This window comes from Terrapene carolina, unplaced genomic scaffold (genome assembly GCF_002925995.2).
Source record: "Terrapene carolina triunguis isolate 2854851 unplaced genomic scaffold, T_m_triunguis-2.0 Scaffold189, whole genome shotgun sequence".
In the NCBI taxonomy this organism is placed as follows: domain Eukaryota; kingdom Metazoa; phylum Chordata; order Testudines; family Emydidae; genus Terrapene; species Terrapene triunguis.
The window spans coordinates 17,818,500-17,835,968 of NW_020664540.1; the positions used below are offsets into that span (position 1 = coordinate 17,818,500).

The following is a 17,469-nucleotide window of genomic DNA, read 5'->3' on the forward strand; positions in this document are numbered from 1 at the left end:
GATATTTACCTAAACTCTAGAACGGTATTGCGTAATTAACAGCAGGTTTGCAATGGCCAGTTGCTCACCCACTGGGGAGAAAAGGTCTCAGGAAAAACATCTCTCAAGCTGGCTTCAGAGGACTGCTCCAAAGTACATTCGATAGCTAGTCCTTTTTATAACTAACTTCTACAAAACACATAGGTCATAATGACCCCTACTGGATCATCCCTTTTCCTAACTTGCAATAAACTTCTAATATCAGAGGCGTCTGGACTCAAGGTTTCCATCCACTCATCTTTTCTCAGTCTCAGTTACTTACTTTTCTCTCCCCTCCTTCCATTCTGATTAACAGAAAGTGCCTGCTAGATTTTGACCTTGAATCTAAAAGCCTGCTTTCCAATTAACCCTTAACTATGTGCTGTTCTATTTTATTAATTCATGGTGGCTGAATGCACATCAAATGGTTGCAATTGGCTTGATCACATTCTGGAGTACTCACATCCCTCAAATCCAGGGTGACAGCCTGCTAGTGTTGCGGTTCTCAACTGGAGGTCTGTGGCCCTCTAGAGAGAGTTTCAGGGGTCCACGGGGCCCTGCGGCTGAAGCCTTGAGCCCCAGCACACCTCCCGCTGGGCTGAAGCCCCAGTGCCTCCCTTGGAAAATAGGGTATGTGGTGGGTTCCAGGAAATGGCCTATAAGAATTTAAGCCCGGCCTTTGATGATCTTTGTCACTCGCCTCTGGATCCTTTCCTGTTTCTCTACAGCCTTTCTATACAGCGGTGACCAAAATCGGACACAGCACTCCAGTTGCATAGAGTGGTGCCATCACCTCCCGTGGCTTCCATGCTATGCCTCTGGTAATACAACCTACAATGGCATTTGCAGTTTTTGCAACAGCATCACATTTCGGACTCATGTTGAGGTTTTGATTCACCACAACTCCCAGATCCTCCTAAGCAGTGCTGCTGCCAAGCCAGCGATCCCCAATTCTGTATTTGTGCATTTGGTGTTTCTTCCCTCTGCTTTGAAATGTAATGGGGCAATATAATAACCTCATGTTAACTTGGAGAGCTTTAGGTTGAAAGTGAGACACCAATGATAGATGATATTGAACAAGATTGTTAATGAAATGTAACAGCCTGCTAACTGTAAATCAGATTAGATGCATAGTGTATGGAAGGCCATTCCCTTTAGAGTGTGCATATAACTAAGTATTTAGCAAGGAAGAACTCATTCACAGTTTTTGTTTTATTGAGGAAAATAAATGGGATTGCTACATATCTATTTATTTTTATTATTTATTACTATTATTTATTTATTATTTATTAATGTATTGATTTTAACTAAATCACTAAATGCTGCCACAGATACTTATAGGAATGATCCAATACATTCATTTCTATTAGCCCTCATTAACTAAAGACATGTTTGCCTGATTTATCTGAGTCAATGCGGACAATTTGTGGGTGCAATCAATAGGCCAAGTACGCTGGATTAAGGAAGCATTTAGTCTATATAAACATAACCGTTCATGTGATATAATCAATATTTAAATGTCCCATGGGATTAATTAGTCAAAAAAATACGACTGGTTGAAACCTTTTAAAGGACGGAGTGCCAGTATATTTCTTAGCAATCAGTCAAAGAATAAACTGCTAATACCTTTTCATCAACGACAGGGAGAAGGTGTTTTCAGGACATTATAATAAAGTGTTGCCAGGTGTTTACACTACACTTTCGCTGATGTCAGGAAGCAGTTCTACACTTTTTTCTTCACACCAGTGACCTAAAATTTCTAAACATTAAAAGATAACTGCAAAAAGATGTCAGTACAAAGTTGCCTTGCTTTGGAATTGTGTATACTTTGGTAGGCTATGTAAAGGTAACTAGATGTTAGCTACAGGATAATTATAATTAATAAATGCCCGTAGGGTGATTCCACTTCTCAAAGCTTTGCTAGTGTCCATAAGCTATTAGAGCTACTCTTCTTGCAGATTAGGACATAAGCAGAGCTCCTTAAGTGAATTTCAGCTGGATGTAGGTTGGGCAAACTGATCTGGATGAAATAAGAAGCCTCCTTTTAAAACTTTTATCCAAAACACAATTGGAACCCAACTTCTCTTGCGTTTCAGAAACATTAGATTAATCTTTCCTCCTTCTCCACATCCTTTCACCCAGATCGTGCCAATGAGCTCAGCATGGATAGACTCTTGCACCTATGTGAAACTTACTTGACACTAACGTAAACATATTACATAGAGTACTTGTGGCACCTTAGAGACTAACAAATTTATTTGAGCATAAGCTTTCATGGGCTAAAACCCACTTCATTGGATGCATCGTGGGTTTTAGCCCACGAAAGGTTATGCTCAAATAAATTTTTTGGTCTCTAAGGTGCCACAAGTACTCCTGTTCTTTTTGCTGATACAGAATAACATGGCTGCCACTCTGAAACATATTACACAGAGGCTATCTACTGTGTCTGCTCTGTGCTTTGAAAATTAGTTAACCTACCTAGCTGATGAATAAATAACTATGGACAGAGCTTTCAGAAGTATTAAGTCAGTTATGGGCCAAATTCAATTGAAAGTCAAGCCTAGGATAAAATTTTCAAAAGTGTCTAACTGATTGAGGAGCGTTAATCCCATTTTCAAAAGTCACTTGGGCTCCTATGGGCCTTTTGAAAATGGCACTTAGGCACTTTTGACAATTTTATTCTATAAGATCAATGCTGATCCATCCCCCTATATTCCCCTCAGAGTTCAGAGGGATTTTTATTTTTATCTTTTCCATCATATCTTCTTGCATTAAAACAAATGGCTGGTTGATGTAATTACTAGCTGATATGTCCCATAAGCAGAGCCTCATGCATGCAAAGGGATCCAAGTACCGGGAATCAGTTATGTTTACTACTGTAGTTGAACTAATTGTCAAAGCACATAGTAGACGCAGTATATGACACTCTTTACAATACATTTGCTTTTAATATTTGCCATTAAAATATGTCTGGATTTTATTCTGGATTCAGATGCTTGCCTTCCTTGAATGAATGTGGCAGTGTGGATGTGTCTAGCATGGCTAACCAGCTGTCCACATCAAGGCTTGTATTGTTAATTAACAGGCCTATTTCCACTCTTGACACTGACAGAATCTTACAGGCAGATCAATGATTACTACTTATTACATATCTCTGAATAAGATATTTCTGGACTCAGTGGATAATGTGTTTATGCCACTGCTTAATTTCCAGAATTCCCATTGAAATAGGTTCCTAAATGGATTAGGCTCTTTAAAATTTTTATCCCAAATTACTAGCTTATCAAGACAAGAATTATTCGAAGATTTTCCCCCTCCTCCCACCAAAATTAAGTGTAATAAAAGAGTCCCAACTCTAGGAAGTTATTAGCTTCAGCAAATGGCTGTAAGAAACAGATAACTAATAGCAAAACACGTATACATTGGAAACCCAGCAATCATTGGTTCATGCATCTAGCAGCATAGTGATGATATTACAGATATTCAAAATTGTGACCAAACACCATTTGTATGAGCCAGATAAGGCTACCAATGTACAATTCCTCTCTATTGTCTGTCCCAAGAAAGAGATGGATTCTTTACTGTTACAAATTATCTAATGTTCTCCACTCCAGAATCCAATTTTTAGTCCCCTCTTGGATTTATCAAGATTGCAAATTCAGAATGGAGGACTTTCCTTTAACAGCAAGTAGTTTGCTTTTGTGGTACAGACAGTTGTTTTCCTCTTCAATGAAAAGATTGCTTTTACGTTTTATCCCTATTTTTCCTTTGACTTTTATATAAGTCTTTTGCACTCTAAATAAAAAAAGCTGCTTTTGCCAAGACAGAGAACAACAATAATTAAAGCAGAAATAAAATCAGTGTGATTTCTGTGGCAAATATGGCAATTCCATGCAATGTCTTTGAGATACTATACTGTCTTAGGTTTAAGTATCATTGCTGGCCAGGGATTTTATGTAATCCCATGGGGGAGGGTAACTGAAGCTCCTCCAGGAACTAAGAACAGTGGGAGATGATTAGGCAAATTCACTCAGGGTGTAACACCTCCAGAGAGGTAACATCTCCTTGGGGAGCTCACCTAGACTAGTTCAAACTGGGTTTTCCAGAAGCTGACTGTCAGACAGAGAAAGGTTTTCTGGATAAATAGCTTGAGTTTAAACTGACTCAGGGCCTTCTTTCTGATGCAGCAAATGGACGGGACCATCTGTCCAAGGGGAGAACCCCAAACCTTAGGGAAGGGTTGGAAGGACTGACACTGGCCAGAGCCATTGTGGAGGTGAGAGGGTGATCTCCGGTAGGCTTATTAGCAGGCGTGTAGGTTCTTGTATTGTTTTAATATGTTTGATGGCTATTAGCCAGGATGGGCAGGAATGGTGTCCCTAGCCTCATTTTGCCAGAAGCTGGGAGTGGGCGACAGGAGATGAATCACTTGATGGTTACCTGTTCTGTTCATTCCCTCTGGGGCACCTGGCACTGGCCGTTGTTGGAAGATAGAATATTGAGCTAAATGAACCTTTGGTCAGACCCAGTCTGGTCATTCTTATGTTCTTATGTCCGTAATGCTTTTTACTTAAGAATAAACATGCTTGTTTATAAGAAGCTGTGTGGTAAATTAACTGTGGCAATTACACTGTTTACCATCTGTGAGGGGGAAAACTAAAGCAGGCCTGCGTAGGCAGTTTTATTTTGCTAGGGAATTCACAGTGTAGGCAGGGATCTGTGCAGCCTGGGAATACCCCAGTCAGGGAAGAGAGAGAGAAAGATACATATCTCCACTCAAGTGAGGAGACAGCTGAGGAGCTGGCAGCCTAGAGGGGATGCCCTTGCTGGAGCATGGAGGTGAAAATACAGGTGCAGTTGCCCTGAATTGTGGCAATCTCCTTTTACACTTCTCATACCAGTAAATGGGTTTACAGAGCTGCTTCTCTTCTGATATATTACCGTTGCTCCATTTTATAAAAGCACTGTCCAGGCCAAATATTTGCAAATTCAACACCATTAATCTGGGCTTGAATAGGGCCTGGGAGTGGCTGGTTTATTACAGAAGCAGCTTTTCCTCTCCTGGAATTGACACCTCCTCATCTATTATTGGGAGTGGACTACATCCACCCTGATTGAATTGGCCCTGTCAACACTGGTTCTCCACTTGAGAAGTAACTCCCTGCTCTCCATGTGTCAGTATATAATGCCTGCATCTGTAACTTTCACTCTATGCATCCGAAGAAGTGAGGTTTTTACTCACGAAAGCTTATGCCCAAATAAATCTGTTAGTCTTTAAGGTGCCACCAGACTCCTTGTTGTTTTTGTAGATACAGACTAACACGGCTACCCCCTGATACTTTACAAATATCCAAAAGATCATTGCTGCCTAGATCCTTTCTCAGATGTTACTTTGTAGAGATAAGCCCTGTGGTGATTATCCAGTTATCAGACCAACATATGAATACTCCAGCAGCCCATGGTACAGTGAATGTTATACATGCAACTCCAGTGAAGGAAGCTTCCCTCTTACAGAGCAAACCTAGCTGCTGTTTAGAAAACATGACCTATGAAGAAAGGTTTTAAAAACTTAGAAAAGAAGGTTGAAGGGGAGACCTGATCATAGTCTTCAAAAATCTTAATAGCTGTTTTAAAGAGGAGGCTGATCAATTGTTCTCTATGCCTACTGAAGAAAGGACAAGAAGTAATCAGCTTAATCTGTAGCAAAGTAGCTCAGATATTAGAAGCAAGTTCTCACTATAAGGATAGTTAAGCAATGGAATAAGTTATCAAGGGAGGCTGTCGAATCCTTGCAATGGAAATTTTTAAGAACAGGCTAGACAAAAATCTGTCAGGGATGGTCTCTGTTTACTTGGTACTGCCTCAGCATAGGGGGATGGACTAGAGGACTTCTTGAGGTCCCTTCCAACCCGACAGTGCTATGATTCTACCTGGCTGCATGCAAGTGAAATGGCTAGTAGCCCTAAGACAGCCTTGGTGGAACAAAGTGAGTGACTGACAAGGATTTCAGACAGCGATAGTCTCAGGAATACATGTGCAGCATGATAGAACTGGTGACCTATGTAAGGCAATCAAAATGAAGAACCCCAGAAAGTTGAGGCTGAAAGAATGTGAAGAACTGAAACATGCCACCAGGAGTTTTTATTATTATGTATATTGCTGAAGGATTGGGGCCCCATTGTGATAGACATTGTATACACATGTAACAAAAAGACTGCCCCCATGTCTAAGGGCTGGTCTATACTTAGCCGCTAGTTCGGCGGCTGGAAATCGAGCTTCCTGGTTCGATTTATCGCGTCTGGTCTGGACGCGATAAATCGAACCAGGAAGTGCTTGCCGTCGACTGCGGTACTCCAGCTCAACGAGAGGAGTACCGCGGAGTCGACAGGGAGCCTGCCTGCGGCGTGTGGACCGCGTCTGAACCGCGGTAAGTTCGAAGTAAGGTATGTCGAATTCAGCTACGTTATTCACGTAGCTGAATTTGCGTACCTTACTTCAACTTGGGGGGTAAGTGTAGACCAAGCCTAAGAGCGTACAGTCTAACCGTTTTATTTGGTCTCTGAAAGGTTTGCTTAAAGCTTGGTTAGAAGTTAGAACGCTAGTTCTGATTTGCATGCAGGGTACCAGTATCAGTAATGCTGACCTAAACTCTGTAAGAGCTCTCAATGCATCTGTCCGTGAGATTCCCATTTTGATGAATAAGAGTCATAGGGCTGAATTCCCCATGCCCCGCTTTGAAAATGTAGCCCTAAATCTTGTTATAATTACCCTTAACATCTTCTCTGCGGCACTCTTTTTGCTTAGCTCTCAAGGACAGCACCGTCTACTTGAGACAAGGTTTATTCATTATTATGTAAAGTTTCCTGACAGATTGCAAAGGTACACAGCGTATTATGCATTATTCAGGGAATATTAAACGTCCCCGTGTCCTTTGTGTTTGTTTCTGCTTTATTTTCCCACACTACTAAATCACCTATGTTATGAGCATTTGATGTAGGTCGGAATTTAGCCGCGAGTGTAATCCGTGTTGAGTTCTACAGGGGTATGTGCTGCTTTCTTGCCCCTCCCACTCAACATGGCATACAAGTGATGTGCAGTTTATCCAGCATATTGCCCTAGTCACATTTAGCCTGGATCATTCATACTTTTGAATTAAGGGTTTGTTTGAGCCATGAATAGAAGAGGTACATGTGGCATAACAACATGTACAATACAAACGACAGAAGGAACAATTCTCCGAGTGGCATAAATGCTGATGTATGCAAATGTTTCCTTTGTAAGCTGTGTGATCGCAAAATAACGCATTCTGCAAAACTTGACTATATCAGATATTCATGCTATATTTATGTTCATGGGGATCCAAACTGGGGAGAGAGATAAGAGACTGAATATCTGTTATGCAATGAGTGCCTTGGCTTTCATAGTTCATTTCACTGGCTCTCATCGGCGATGTAGTAGTTAACACCAGAAGAGCCGACATCTAGCAGACATCTGTCAATTTGTAATTTTGTATTAAAGATGCTCATAAGATCTTTTTAAAGATACAATATAATGTCACATATTTTGTCATATAGTTATAATTATTTACTTCTTGTGGTGGCCTAGCAATCCCATTCATGGACCCAAGCCCCAGGATACTAGGCATTGTACAAACTCGTAGGCCCATTGGTACTTAGTTGACATTTTATTAATATTTGATCTTTGAAGTTTTTATTATTTCCATGCTCATGAGTGTGGAAGGTTAATACCGCTTTCTGTATAGGGCTCGAACTTGTAAGCTGCTGAGCAAGCAGCCCTCATTGAGCACTTGTCAGTGGGACCGTCACAAGCTTAAAATTAGATTAATATATTTCAAGGCCAAAAGGGATCACTGTGATGTCCAGTCTGACCACCTGGATAACACAGGCCAGAGAACTTCACCCAAATAATTCCTACAGCAGATCTTTTAGAAAAACTTCCAGTCTTGATTTAAAAATGGTCAATGATGCAGAATCCACCAAGACCCTTGGTAAATTATCCCAATGGTTAATCACCCTAACTGTCAAAAATTTACCTTATTTGCAGTCAGAATATGTCAATCTTCAACTTCCAGCCATTGGTTCATGCTACACCTTGCTCTGCTTAAATTAAAATGGAATTAAACAATTAAATAATTGTTCCCCATGTCTCCCTCTAGTCAGAGATTTGCATGCCTTTGTAGCCCTTAGGTAGCCTAGAAGTAAGACATCAAGGAGAGCAGACGTGTAATTTCCTCCTGTATCAGAGCGATATTTTAAATATCTTACCACAGAGGAAGAATGGCTATGCAGTGTTCACTCAAAGGTTTTTATGGTAAGCTTTGAATCGACAGTATAAACAGTAACAATGACAAATTTGTAGAACTGTCCACTTTGATGAACTACAGTTTGCACTTGTCCCATCCAGCCCTAAATTCTTTCCAGCCCTAAATCCCACTCATTTTCCTCCTTTTCTACCACTCTGACAGTCATAAAGTCAACAGTTTTATGACTGTGCATGTGCTCGGTCCCTTCCTAGCAAGTAGAGACTGATTCAGATCAATTCCCTGCAATTCAAGACAGCTTGAGTCTTTTCTGCAAAGTTCTGTGTGGTGGTGTTAATGCGGCAGCAGCCTACTGAGACTAATTACAAACAAAGAGCTGCATTGCCACATTCTGCTTAAATAAGTTACACATGCAGAGAAAGATGTTTCCGTATAATGGTTAATTTCAGTTTGCCCTTACTGGAATATATAATAAATCAATTTTGAGTGCGAAATACCCTTTTTACCTATCTGATCCAGGCACAGGAAAGGAATAATTAGACTATGTCTCTTCCCGGCTGCAGTTTAAAACCAGCCTTTCTTCTGTAGTCATTTGTCATAAGCTGCTATGAAATCGCTGCTTTTGCTGCTGTACCCTGCCTCAGCTGCTTGTTTCTACTGACAGACCCCCACGAATGAACAGACCGTGTATTAATGGACTTCTGGGTACTGCAATGACATAAATAATCTTTCTCCTGCAGCAGCGTACTGCACGGCCCATTTCAAAGCTACCTTTTTAAGTGGAGAGCATTGTAGTAAGAGGATGTGTTTTAACAAATAGAGTGCCATACACTGCACACACACCATTTTTAATAAACAGCAGAACTTTGATCTTTCATAGGCAATACTGGTCCTCTCATGTATACTTTGTTTTAAACCGTTCCAGCTCTCTCTCCTTCCAGCTTTTTCTTAATTGACCACCATTGTTTTTATTCCCCTCCCCCCCACATTTCACAGGTGCATACCTTAACTCGTGAACAGTTCCACTGAAGCCTAAACATTAGCAAGGTCAGAACCTTAGCATGAGGTTTTCCAAAGTGCTCAGCATTGGCCTACCTCAGTTCCCTCGGAAGCTAATGTAATACCCTCACTGTCTTCAATGGAGGCAGAGAAAGCTAATGACTTCCCATCCTTCCTTTGGAACGTTCTTACATTTTGTTGGTTTCTCAACCGTATTTTTACCTGAGGTGGGTTTGTGCTGTATGTTTAATAATAGACCAGTCCTGCTTTGTTTTCCGTGGAGACAGATATAAACCTTCCAGTCAATGTTTTAATTTTGCTTTTCGCATCATTTGCTGGCATCAAATGCGATGCTTTAGCAGCGTATTTCCCCAACTATTTCAGTATACCCTTTTCTGACAGCTTTGAATTAAAAATCTGGAAAAAGAGGGGGGGTTGTTTTTAATAAACATGAAGTTCTATAATAGCAAGTTTGTAATAATTAATGACATCAATGCACCTGCCAAGCAGAATCAGTTGAGTAGAACAGCTCATTATAACAGCATAGCACCTGCAGAGTTCCTTGGGATGTATAGTAAATATTTAATGATTTGTTCTCGATAGCTTGGAGAGAATACCTGTAATAAGCCAATGTATCTTTAGGTAATATTGAAATATCCAATCACTTTGCTACCCAAAATGCATACACTTTGAGTGGTTTTGGTCATTAATAAACCACTTACAGCATGAAGGAAATAATGTGGCATTCAGTATTTGTTAAACTTTCTCTCTAATTAGATTTTTCATCGCTTGGTCAAGTGCATTGAAAATGACAGTTTATTGATTTAGATGTTGAAAATCCTGTAGACTCTACGAAGTGTAAATATACACAACTCCTCCTTATTTGCTTCATATTGACGTTTCATTGTTCTTTTCAATCCATCCACCTTTCTGAGGTGACTGGGGCTGTTAATAATTGTGGAGTCTGTTCCTATGCAGTGCCGAGGGTCCTCAACTCCTGTTGACTTATGGTGTCATTCTACTGTGAAGTGTGACATCCTGGGGTCATGTAATTGTCTCTCAATGATTTCCATGTCAAATGTGCTCACTGTACAACTAAACGACATTTCCTTCTAATGGCCGACTCTGCAAACTCAGTCTGAGCTCTGAGAGTCAAGCTGGGTGATTCCCTTCTTACTCAGCGACAAAGTGGTAAAGCACTGGGAGCCATACTGCGCTGTGTTACTCCTGTACCTTCTCATTATCTTCAGTTCTGCCCCAAGTGACACATGGGCAACCTCATTGCCGTGAATGGGGATGCAGAGGGGCACCTGGCTAGGCCTGAAGGAGCAATGCCCTTGACGAGGAGGAGTGGACCTCAGCTCACTCTGCCAGGGCTGAGAGCTCTGCAAGCAGAAAAGGAGTAAGGAGAACTGGCCTAAAAGAGGGAATCCATTTCCTCAGAAACGTTCATGTTTTTGAATAAAGGTTTCATCCTGAAGCAGGGACAAAGCGTTAAAAAGGCAAAATATTCACGGAAAGGGGTTTCAGGAAAAACTCCGTTTCAGGAGACCAGAAACAGAAATTTTCAGCTGCCCTCCGGCGCTCTACCTCCGTGCCACCCCCACAGCTACAGGAGCTGGAGAGGCATTGTCCATCCCCTGGAGCTTAGGGGGAAGTGAGAAGGCAGAGCACCTGGTTCGTTCCACTCCATCCCCTGGAGCTGGGAGCGAGGCAGGGAAACTTGCCTGTGTTTTGCAGAATGTTTTTTTCATGTCTGTAATAGATTCAGCAGAACATTTGACTCTATCAGATTGGAACTTTCCAACAAAACTGAGTTTCATCAGAAAATGTCCAAGCAGTTCTAGGCGAAAGCACTTACTTTTCTCACTGCAGTCGGCTGGTGTGATTCTAAATACACATTGGGAGCAGGTCTACCAGGCACAAAGTTGCCTTCATACGTAGTCTCTTTTCAGGATACAGCCACACTGTGAATGGACATCAAGGACTATAAGTACCCACAAATTTGGGACCTTTGAGTGCATCAGCTGAACAGCAGATTTTTAAAAGAGGGCACATTTTAAACATTCTTAAACCTAATTGATTCTCTCAGTTGAATCTAGAACTTAAGGCCAGAATTTCAAAGGTATCTAGGTGCCTAAAGATGCAAAGAGGTGCTAGTGGGATTTTCAAAAGCATCTACACACCTATCTGCAGTTTTAGGCAACTAATTTCTTTTAAAACTCTGGCCCTTAGTGCCTTGCATTAGGCCTCTTCCCCTGATGTGTTAGAAACTTTTTAAGGTGAAAAACTGAAAATGCTTGGTTGCTTTCATGTTACTCTGAAAGACCTGTAGTTATGTGATGTTGATAGGAGCAGATGTGCTACAACAAAGAATGCAATGAGGAGTTTGATGCATAGGAAAGACAGGTGAGAATAGAAATAACTTATTTGCCCGCAGATTGCAGAGGTCAGGAATTGTGGTTTTAAGGCCAGTTATCTCTGCAACCTCAATTAAGTGATCCATTAGTTATAAAAAATGGGGCTTTTATGTGTTAGGTGGCATACGAACGATTTTGTGTTCTTATCTAGAGCTAATCAAGCAAATGATGAAATGTACAACCAGCGCAGCAGTTCTGCAGACCCCTGTGCTCCATTTCCAGAATGAAAGGGTGGCAGTTTGTGCCAAAAGCTCCAATCTTTCCATGATTCTTCTGATTTCAGGCTGGACAACAGCGTTGGTGGGAACAGGAGATCACGGTAAACGGAAACATTCAGAAAGGAGAATTAATTACATACAACCTGACTGAGCTGATCAAGCCAGAGGCCTATGAAGTCCGCCTAACTCCCATCACCAGATTTGGGGAGGGAGATTCAACCATTCGTGTCATCAAATATAGTGGTAAGGAGATCTTATGGTAACAGGAGACATATTCGAATATGGGTCACACAGTTTAATGTAACTTGTAATGTGCAGTTAAGAGCAAACTTTAGTTGCTGTCACTGTAAGATACGTAATCATGCTCAAAGAGTAATTATCAATAGTTCGATGCCAAACTGATGGAATATATCTAGTGGGGTCTTGCAGGGGTCTGTTCTGGGTCCAGTACTGTTCAATATTTTCATTAACACCTTGGATAATGGAATGCAAAGGATACTTTTAAAATTTGCAGATGTCACTAACCAGGGAGTGGTTGCTAGCACTTAGAAGGACAGGATTTAGAATTCAAAATGACCTTGACAAATTGGTGAATTGGTCTGAAATAAACAAGGTGAAATTCAATAAAGACACATGCAAAGTACTACACTTAGGAAGAAAAAAAAATCAAATGCACAAATACAAAATGGTGAACTAGGCAGTTGTACGGCTAAAAAGGGTCTGGGGTTATAATGGATCACAAATTGAATACGAGTCAACAGTGCGATGCAGTTGTGAAAAAGTAACATTATCCTGGGGTGTATTAACAGGAGTGTTGTAGGTAAGACACAGAAGGTAACTGTCCTGCTCTGCTTGGCACTAGTGAGGCCTCAGTTGGAGCATTGTAACCAATCCTAGGTGCCACACTTGGGAAAGGTGTGGTCAAATTAGAGAGAATCCAAAGGAGAGCAACAAAAACAATAAAAGGTTTAGAAAACCTGACCTGTGAGGAAAAGCTTAAACAGACAAATAAACAAACAAACAAACAAAACTGGTCATGTTTAGTCATGAGAAAAGAAGACTGGGGGGAACCTGGTAACAGTCTTCAAATATTTTAAAGGCTGTGATAAAGAGGATGGTGATCAGTTGTTTTCCATGTCCATGGAGGGTAGGACAAGTACCGATCAGCTAAATCTGCATCAAGGTAGATTTAGGTTAGATACTATGAAAAGCTTTCTAACTATAAGGATAGTTAAGCACTGGAATAGGTTTCCAAAGGAGGTTGTGGAATCCCTGTCATTAGAAGATTTTAAGAACAGATTGGACAAACATCTGACAGGCATGGCCTAGGTTTCCTTAGTCCTGCCTCAGTGCAAGGGGCTGGACAATGACCTCTCAAGGTCATGTCCAGTCCTACATTTCTATGACACTATTGTGGAAGCAGAGAAAGAACTGACAGGAAGGGGATGCAATGCATGACAGTTCGTTATTAGGGTTACAGTTAGCCTAACTCTTGCTAACGAACTGTCATGCATTGCAATCCCCTTCCTGTCAGTTCTTTCTCTGCTTCCACAACCCCCCCTTTTGTACTACTAGTACAACAAACAAATTCAAATCTTTTATTCTCCTGGCTTTGACTACCCTGCTGTAGCCACAACCTTTGGTCTCTGCTTCCACACTATGAAATTGAACAAATAGGTAGAATTATGTCTAAGGCCCCAATCCGGCAATCGGATTGTCACAGGCAGACCCTTGTGCCTGCATGAAGCTTGCGGCTCTGTGTAGAGCTGGGCAGCGACAGGATTTTCGATTTCCCAGGAAATTCCACAGTCTCAATTTTTTTTCCATTCCAAAATGGAATAAAGCCAAAAAAAAAAAAATTGAAATTTCTCCTGAAACACAATTCAAAAGAAAAACATTTTGAGTAGATTAAAACATTTTGTTTAGGTAAAATCTAGATACTTTGTTCCATTTTCAACCTTTTAAAACTTTTTTTTATATAAAAACAATGAAGTTCATTTCAAAAAGTTGTTTCAAAACAAAATTTAAACATTCCTTTTGGAAAATATCAAAACTCTTCCTTTTGGAACTTTTTCTAAACAAAATGTTGTCAAATTTGACATTTTTTTAAACCATTTCAGTTTTGATGAAAACAGCTTCGTTTTCGCACAAAATGTTTCAACCACAAAATTCTGACGAGCTCTAGTTCAGGGCAAGTGCAAGCGTCTTCCCACAATGACCCCCAGATGCCATGTGGGCACAGAAGGCTGCTCACATGAATCTGGTTCGGCTTTGGATTGCTGTAGCCTTTGTTTTACAGAAATCTCCAAATATTTCCAACATTTGACTCCTAGAGCTGCACAAAAACCTTAGTTTGTGTGACTATTTGCTTAATGAATTGGGATTACTCCCAGAAATTATTTTCCTGTTTGTTTCCCTTTTGTGTTCACATTCTGTAAATATCATAATGAAAGGACCATATGCCCACGTGGGGTATTTCTACTGAAGTCAGTGGAGCTGGGCCAAAATAATACCAGCTGAGGACCTGGCCCAATGACTGGAAGGATTTTTAACTTAAAAAAATGAAGAAAATGTAAGCACGTATTGGAGGATCTTTGTAGCAAGGGAATTTTAAAGTTTGGAAATGCAAGTGTTAGCATTAGAAACCTGATTCTGTGGTACCCTCGTCCAAACAGGAAACAGACGGCATGTGACGTGTCGAGGCAAAACTAAGCAACATCATTCCTAGACACTCTGGCAGCTAGCTAGCACAATGACCAGTGCTATATAAAAACTTGAGAGAGCTCCGTTTTGGATAACAACTATAATAGATGGCTCAGAGGCAATCTGCAGACCAAGGGTTACTCCCAGAAATTATTTGTCAAATCATTTTGAATAATGAATAGAACTGAGGAAATTGTATGCGGCTTGTGCACAATTCATGAAAAGAAAAAAATCGGCTACATTTCTCAAATAAATTATTCATGATCAATTATTAGCTCCGCCATGCTCAATCCCAATGCCAATAATTTAGTTTAGTGTGTTAATATCAACAACAAAAAAATGAGATGAGACAACCAAAAATATTGATTCCACAGGCACATATTTGTACTTTCCATTTCCGGACAGTTACCCTACACACAAGATGAGCCAAGCTTAGGGGTTTTGCATTTTGCAGAAAGTAGTTGTCTGAGCAATGTATTTGTGTCCAAACGTATGAACTAACCAAAGCAGGTGCTTAGGTCCCTTAGGTCTCCTGAGTCCCAGGCTAGCAGCTTAACTCCTGGATCATCCTTCCTCTTCCTTACAGATGCAAAGAGCAGCATCCAACTTCTGGGTGGTTAGCTCCTCTCTCCTTTGGCTCATCTGGCAGTGCTTGTGGCCTGCGAAGCACAAGAGGTTGTTTCAAGTATAAGCTGTGGCAGTGTGCTAGAGGCATACACACTCACACACCCCACAAGGTCACTTGCTGAATTCAGGATTTTGCTGACTTATTAAGTCAATTGAAGTGTCTAGCCCTGCACTGGCAGAAACACCTCCTTCCTTCAACAGAAAGGGCATGTTTCTGCTGGAGGGAATTTTGTTCTCAGATCTGTCACTAATACAGATTTGAATGAAATACCCACGCATTTCAAATGTGCTGATCAGGTACCTGCTGCAAAATCAAACCACCCCGCAGAAAACAAGCAGTTTGCATTATACGCAAGATGGGAACGTTAGTTTTGGAGCGCGGTTCAGCACTATTGATGCTGGTACCTGCAACTTTGCAGTTTTAAAGATCATGAATAGGCTGCAAATCAACAGGATAAATCTCAAGCTGCTTTCTCTTAAAGTAGAACTCGAGATAGTTAACCTTCATGCACTTCAAACATGGGGTGTGTCTGAGCATCATTATCAGAACTATTGTCTCGGCACACCTATTGTAAAGCTTTATTGTCCAGGTGTTATAGATTCAGCCATAAAATAATGAGATCTCACACATTTATCCCAGTGTAGAGTTTTATATTTAGAACCTCAAAATGCTTGATTCCTAGAGATGTTGTTAACAGGCGGACAGGATGCATTTCACAGCAGCAAGTCCACATAAATGTAGATGGTAAACCGTAAATATTTATCCAGGAATTAAAATAAAAGCAGAGGGAACGTGGCTAGAAAGGACAATTAAAGTAACTATTTGCAAACCTCTTTTCACTGCAAATGTTTGTTCTTTGGGGCATCTGGCCAAGCAGCGAAGCATTGGAATCGTAAGATTTTCAATATACTTTTAATCAAGTGTGTGTTGAGTTGCATTCTGTCTCCAAGAGGAACATATCCTGGATTCCAGCAGTGCCAGCCTAGGTTTCTCACATCATCTCTTTGGACATTTCTTATTGAAACATACTGTAGGTTTAATTCTCACACTAATATATTAGTATTCCATTGTGAGATCTATAATTGGTAACCTACATCTCTTATGACAGGTTTCAGAGTAGCAGCCATGTTAGTCTGTATCCGCAAAAAGAACAGGAGTACTTGTGGCACCTTAGAGACTAACAAATTTATTAGAGCATAAGCTTTCGTGGGCTACAACCCACTTCTTCGGACGTTGTAGCCCACGAAAGCTTATGCTCTAATAAATTTGTTAGTCTCTAAGGTGCCACAAGTACTCCTGTTCTTTCTACATCTCTTAGGATATTATATATTTATCATCAGGCTAATTATATTTTTACTCACTTTTTATTTTATCCAGGATAAAATGCAGATTGGATTCATTCTAATAGAGATGCTAGAGCTGTTTGCTGCGTCTTTATTTGAATGGAGCTGAACCCTACAGATGTACAGAGGGGGAACTGAAGGGCAGTGCACAACTTAAATCCTACTTTGAGGGCTTAAGTTGGGTTTACATAGTGTATCATAAGAACATAAGAACGGCCATACTGGGTCAGACCAAAGGTCCATCTAGCCCAGTATCCTGTCTTCTGACAGTAGCCAATGCCAGGTGCCCCAGAAGGAATGAACAGAACAGCTGATCCAACAAGTGATCTATCCCCTGTATTGTCTCTGTGTTGGCTCCGCATGGAGCCAATTTCGCCCTTTAAGAGTTGTTGGGAAGTTTTCAAGAATCAACAATCAATTTTCATCATGTCTTTTGCTTCTGTGGCCTCATGAGTTATAGAAATTGATTTCCTCTCAGTGCTTCTGGCAGAGGTAGCAGACTTCTGGCTACCAGCAAAGAGTTAAAATATGAAATTCTAGTTTCATAAAAATTGAAAGACGTGCATGAAAATAATAAATCCAATTTGCACACACAGTATGTTGTTTCAGAGGCAGAGAAACTATAATTCTGTGGTTTCGCACTGGTTAAAAAGCCGTCAGTGAACTACAGAAAAGTAAAAACAGAACAGACTGATTTTAAATGCATCGTTTACTGGGACCAGGGCCTGGATCCTACAAGAGTCCAATAGCCCTCAGTTCCCATTGACTTAAACGAGGAACCTGCTGGGTTAGTGCACCAACTTTCCTTCCTTCCACCTAAATCCAATCCTATCCTAGGTTACAAGTGCAAATTACCTTG

General features: G+C 40.7%; 1 protein-coding gene across 2 annotated transcripts in view; it reads left to right on the top strand.

Annotated features, from left to right (window-relative positions):
• MDGA2 (MAM domain containing glycosylphosphatidylinositol anchor 2) overlaps positions 1 to 17,469 on the top strand; it is a 636,169-nt gene that overhangs the window by 572,548 nt on the left and 46,152 nt on the right. For both annotated transcript variants that reach the window (XM_026654284.2, XM_026654285.2), the window contains exon 11: positions 12,002 to 12,179. In XM_026654284.2, coding sequence (XP_026510069.1) covers positions 12,002 to 12,179 — 178 coding nt within the window. The remainder of the gene's footprint in view (positions 1 to 12,001; positions 12,180 to 17,469) is intronic.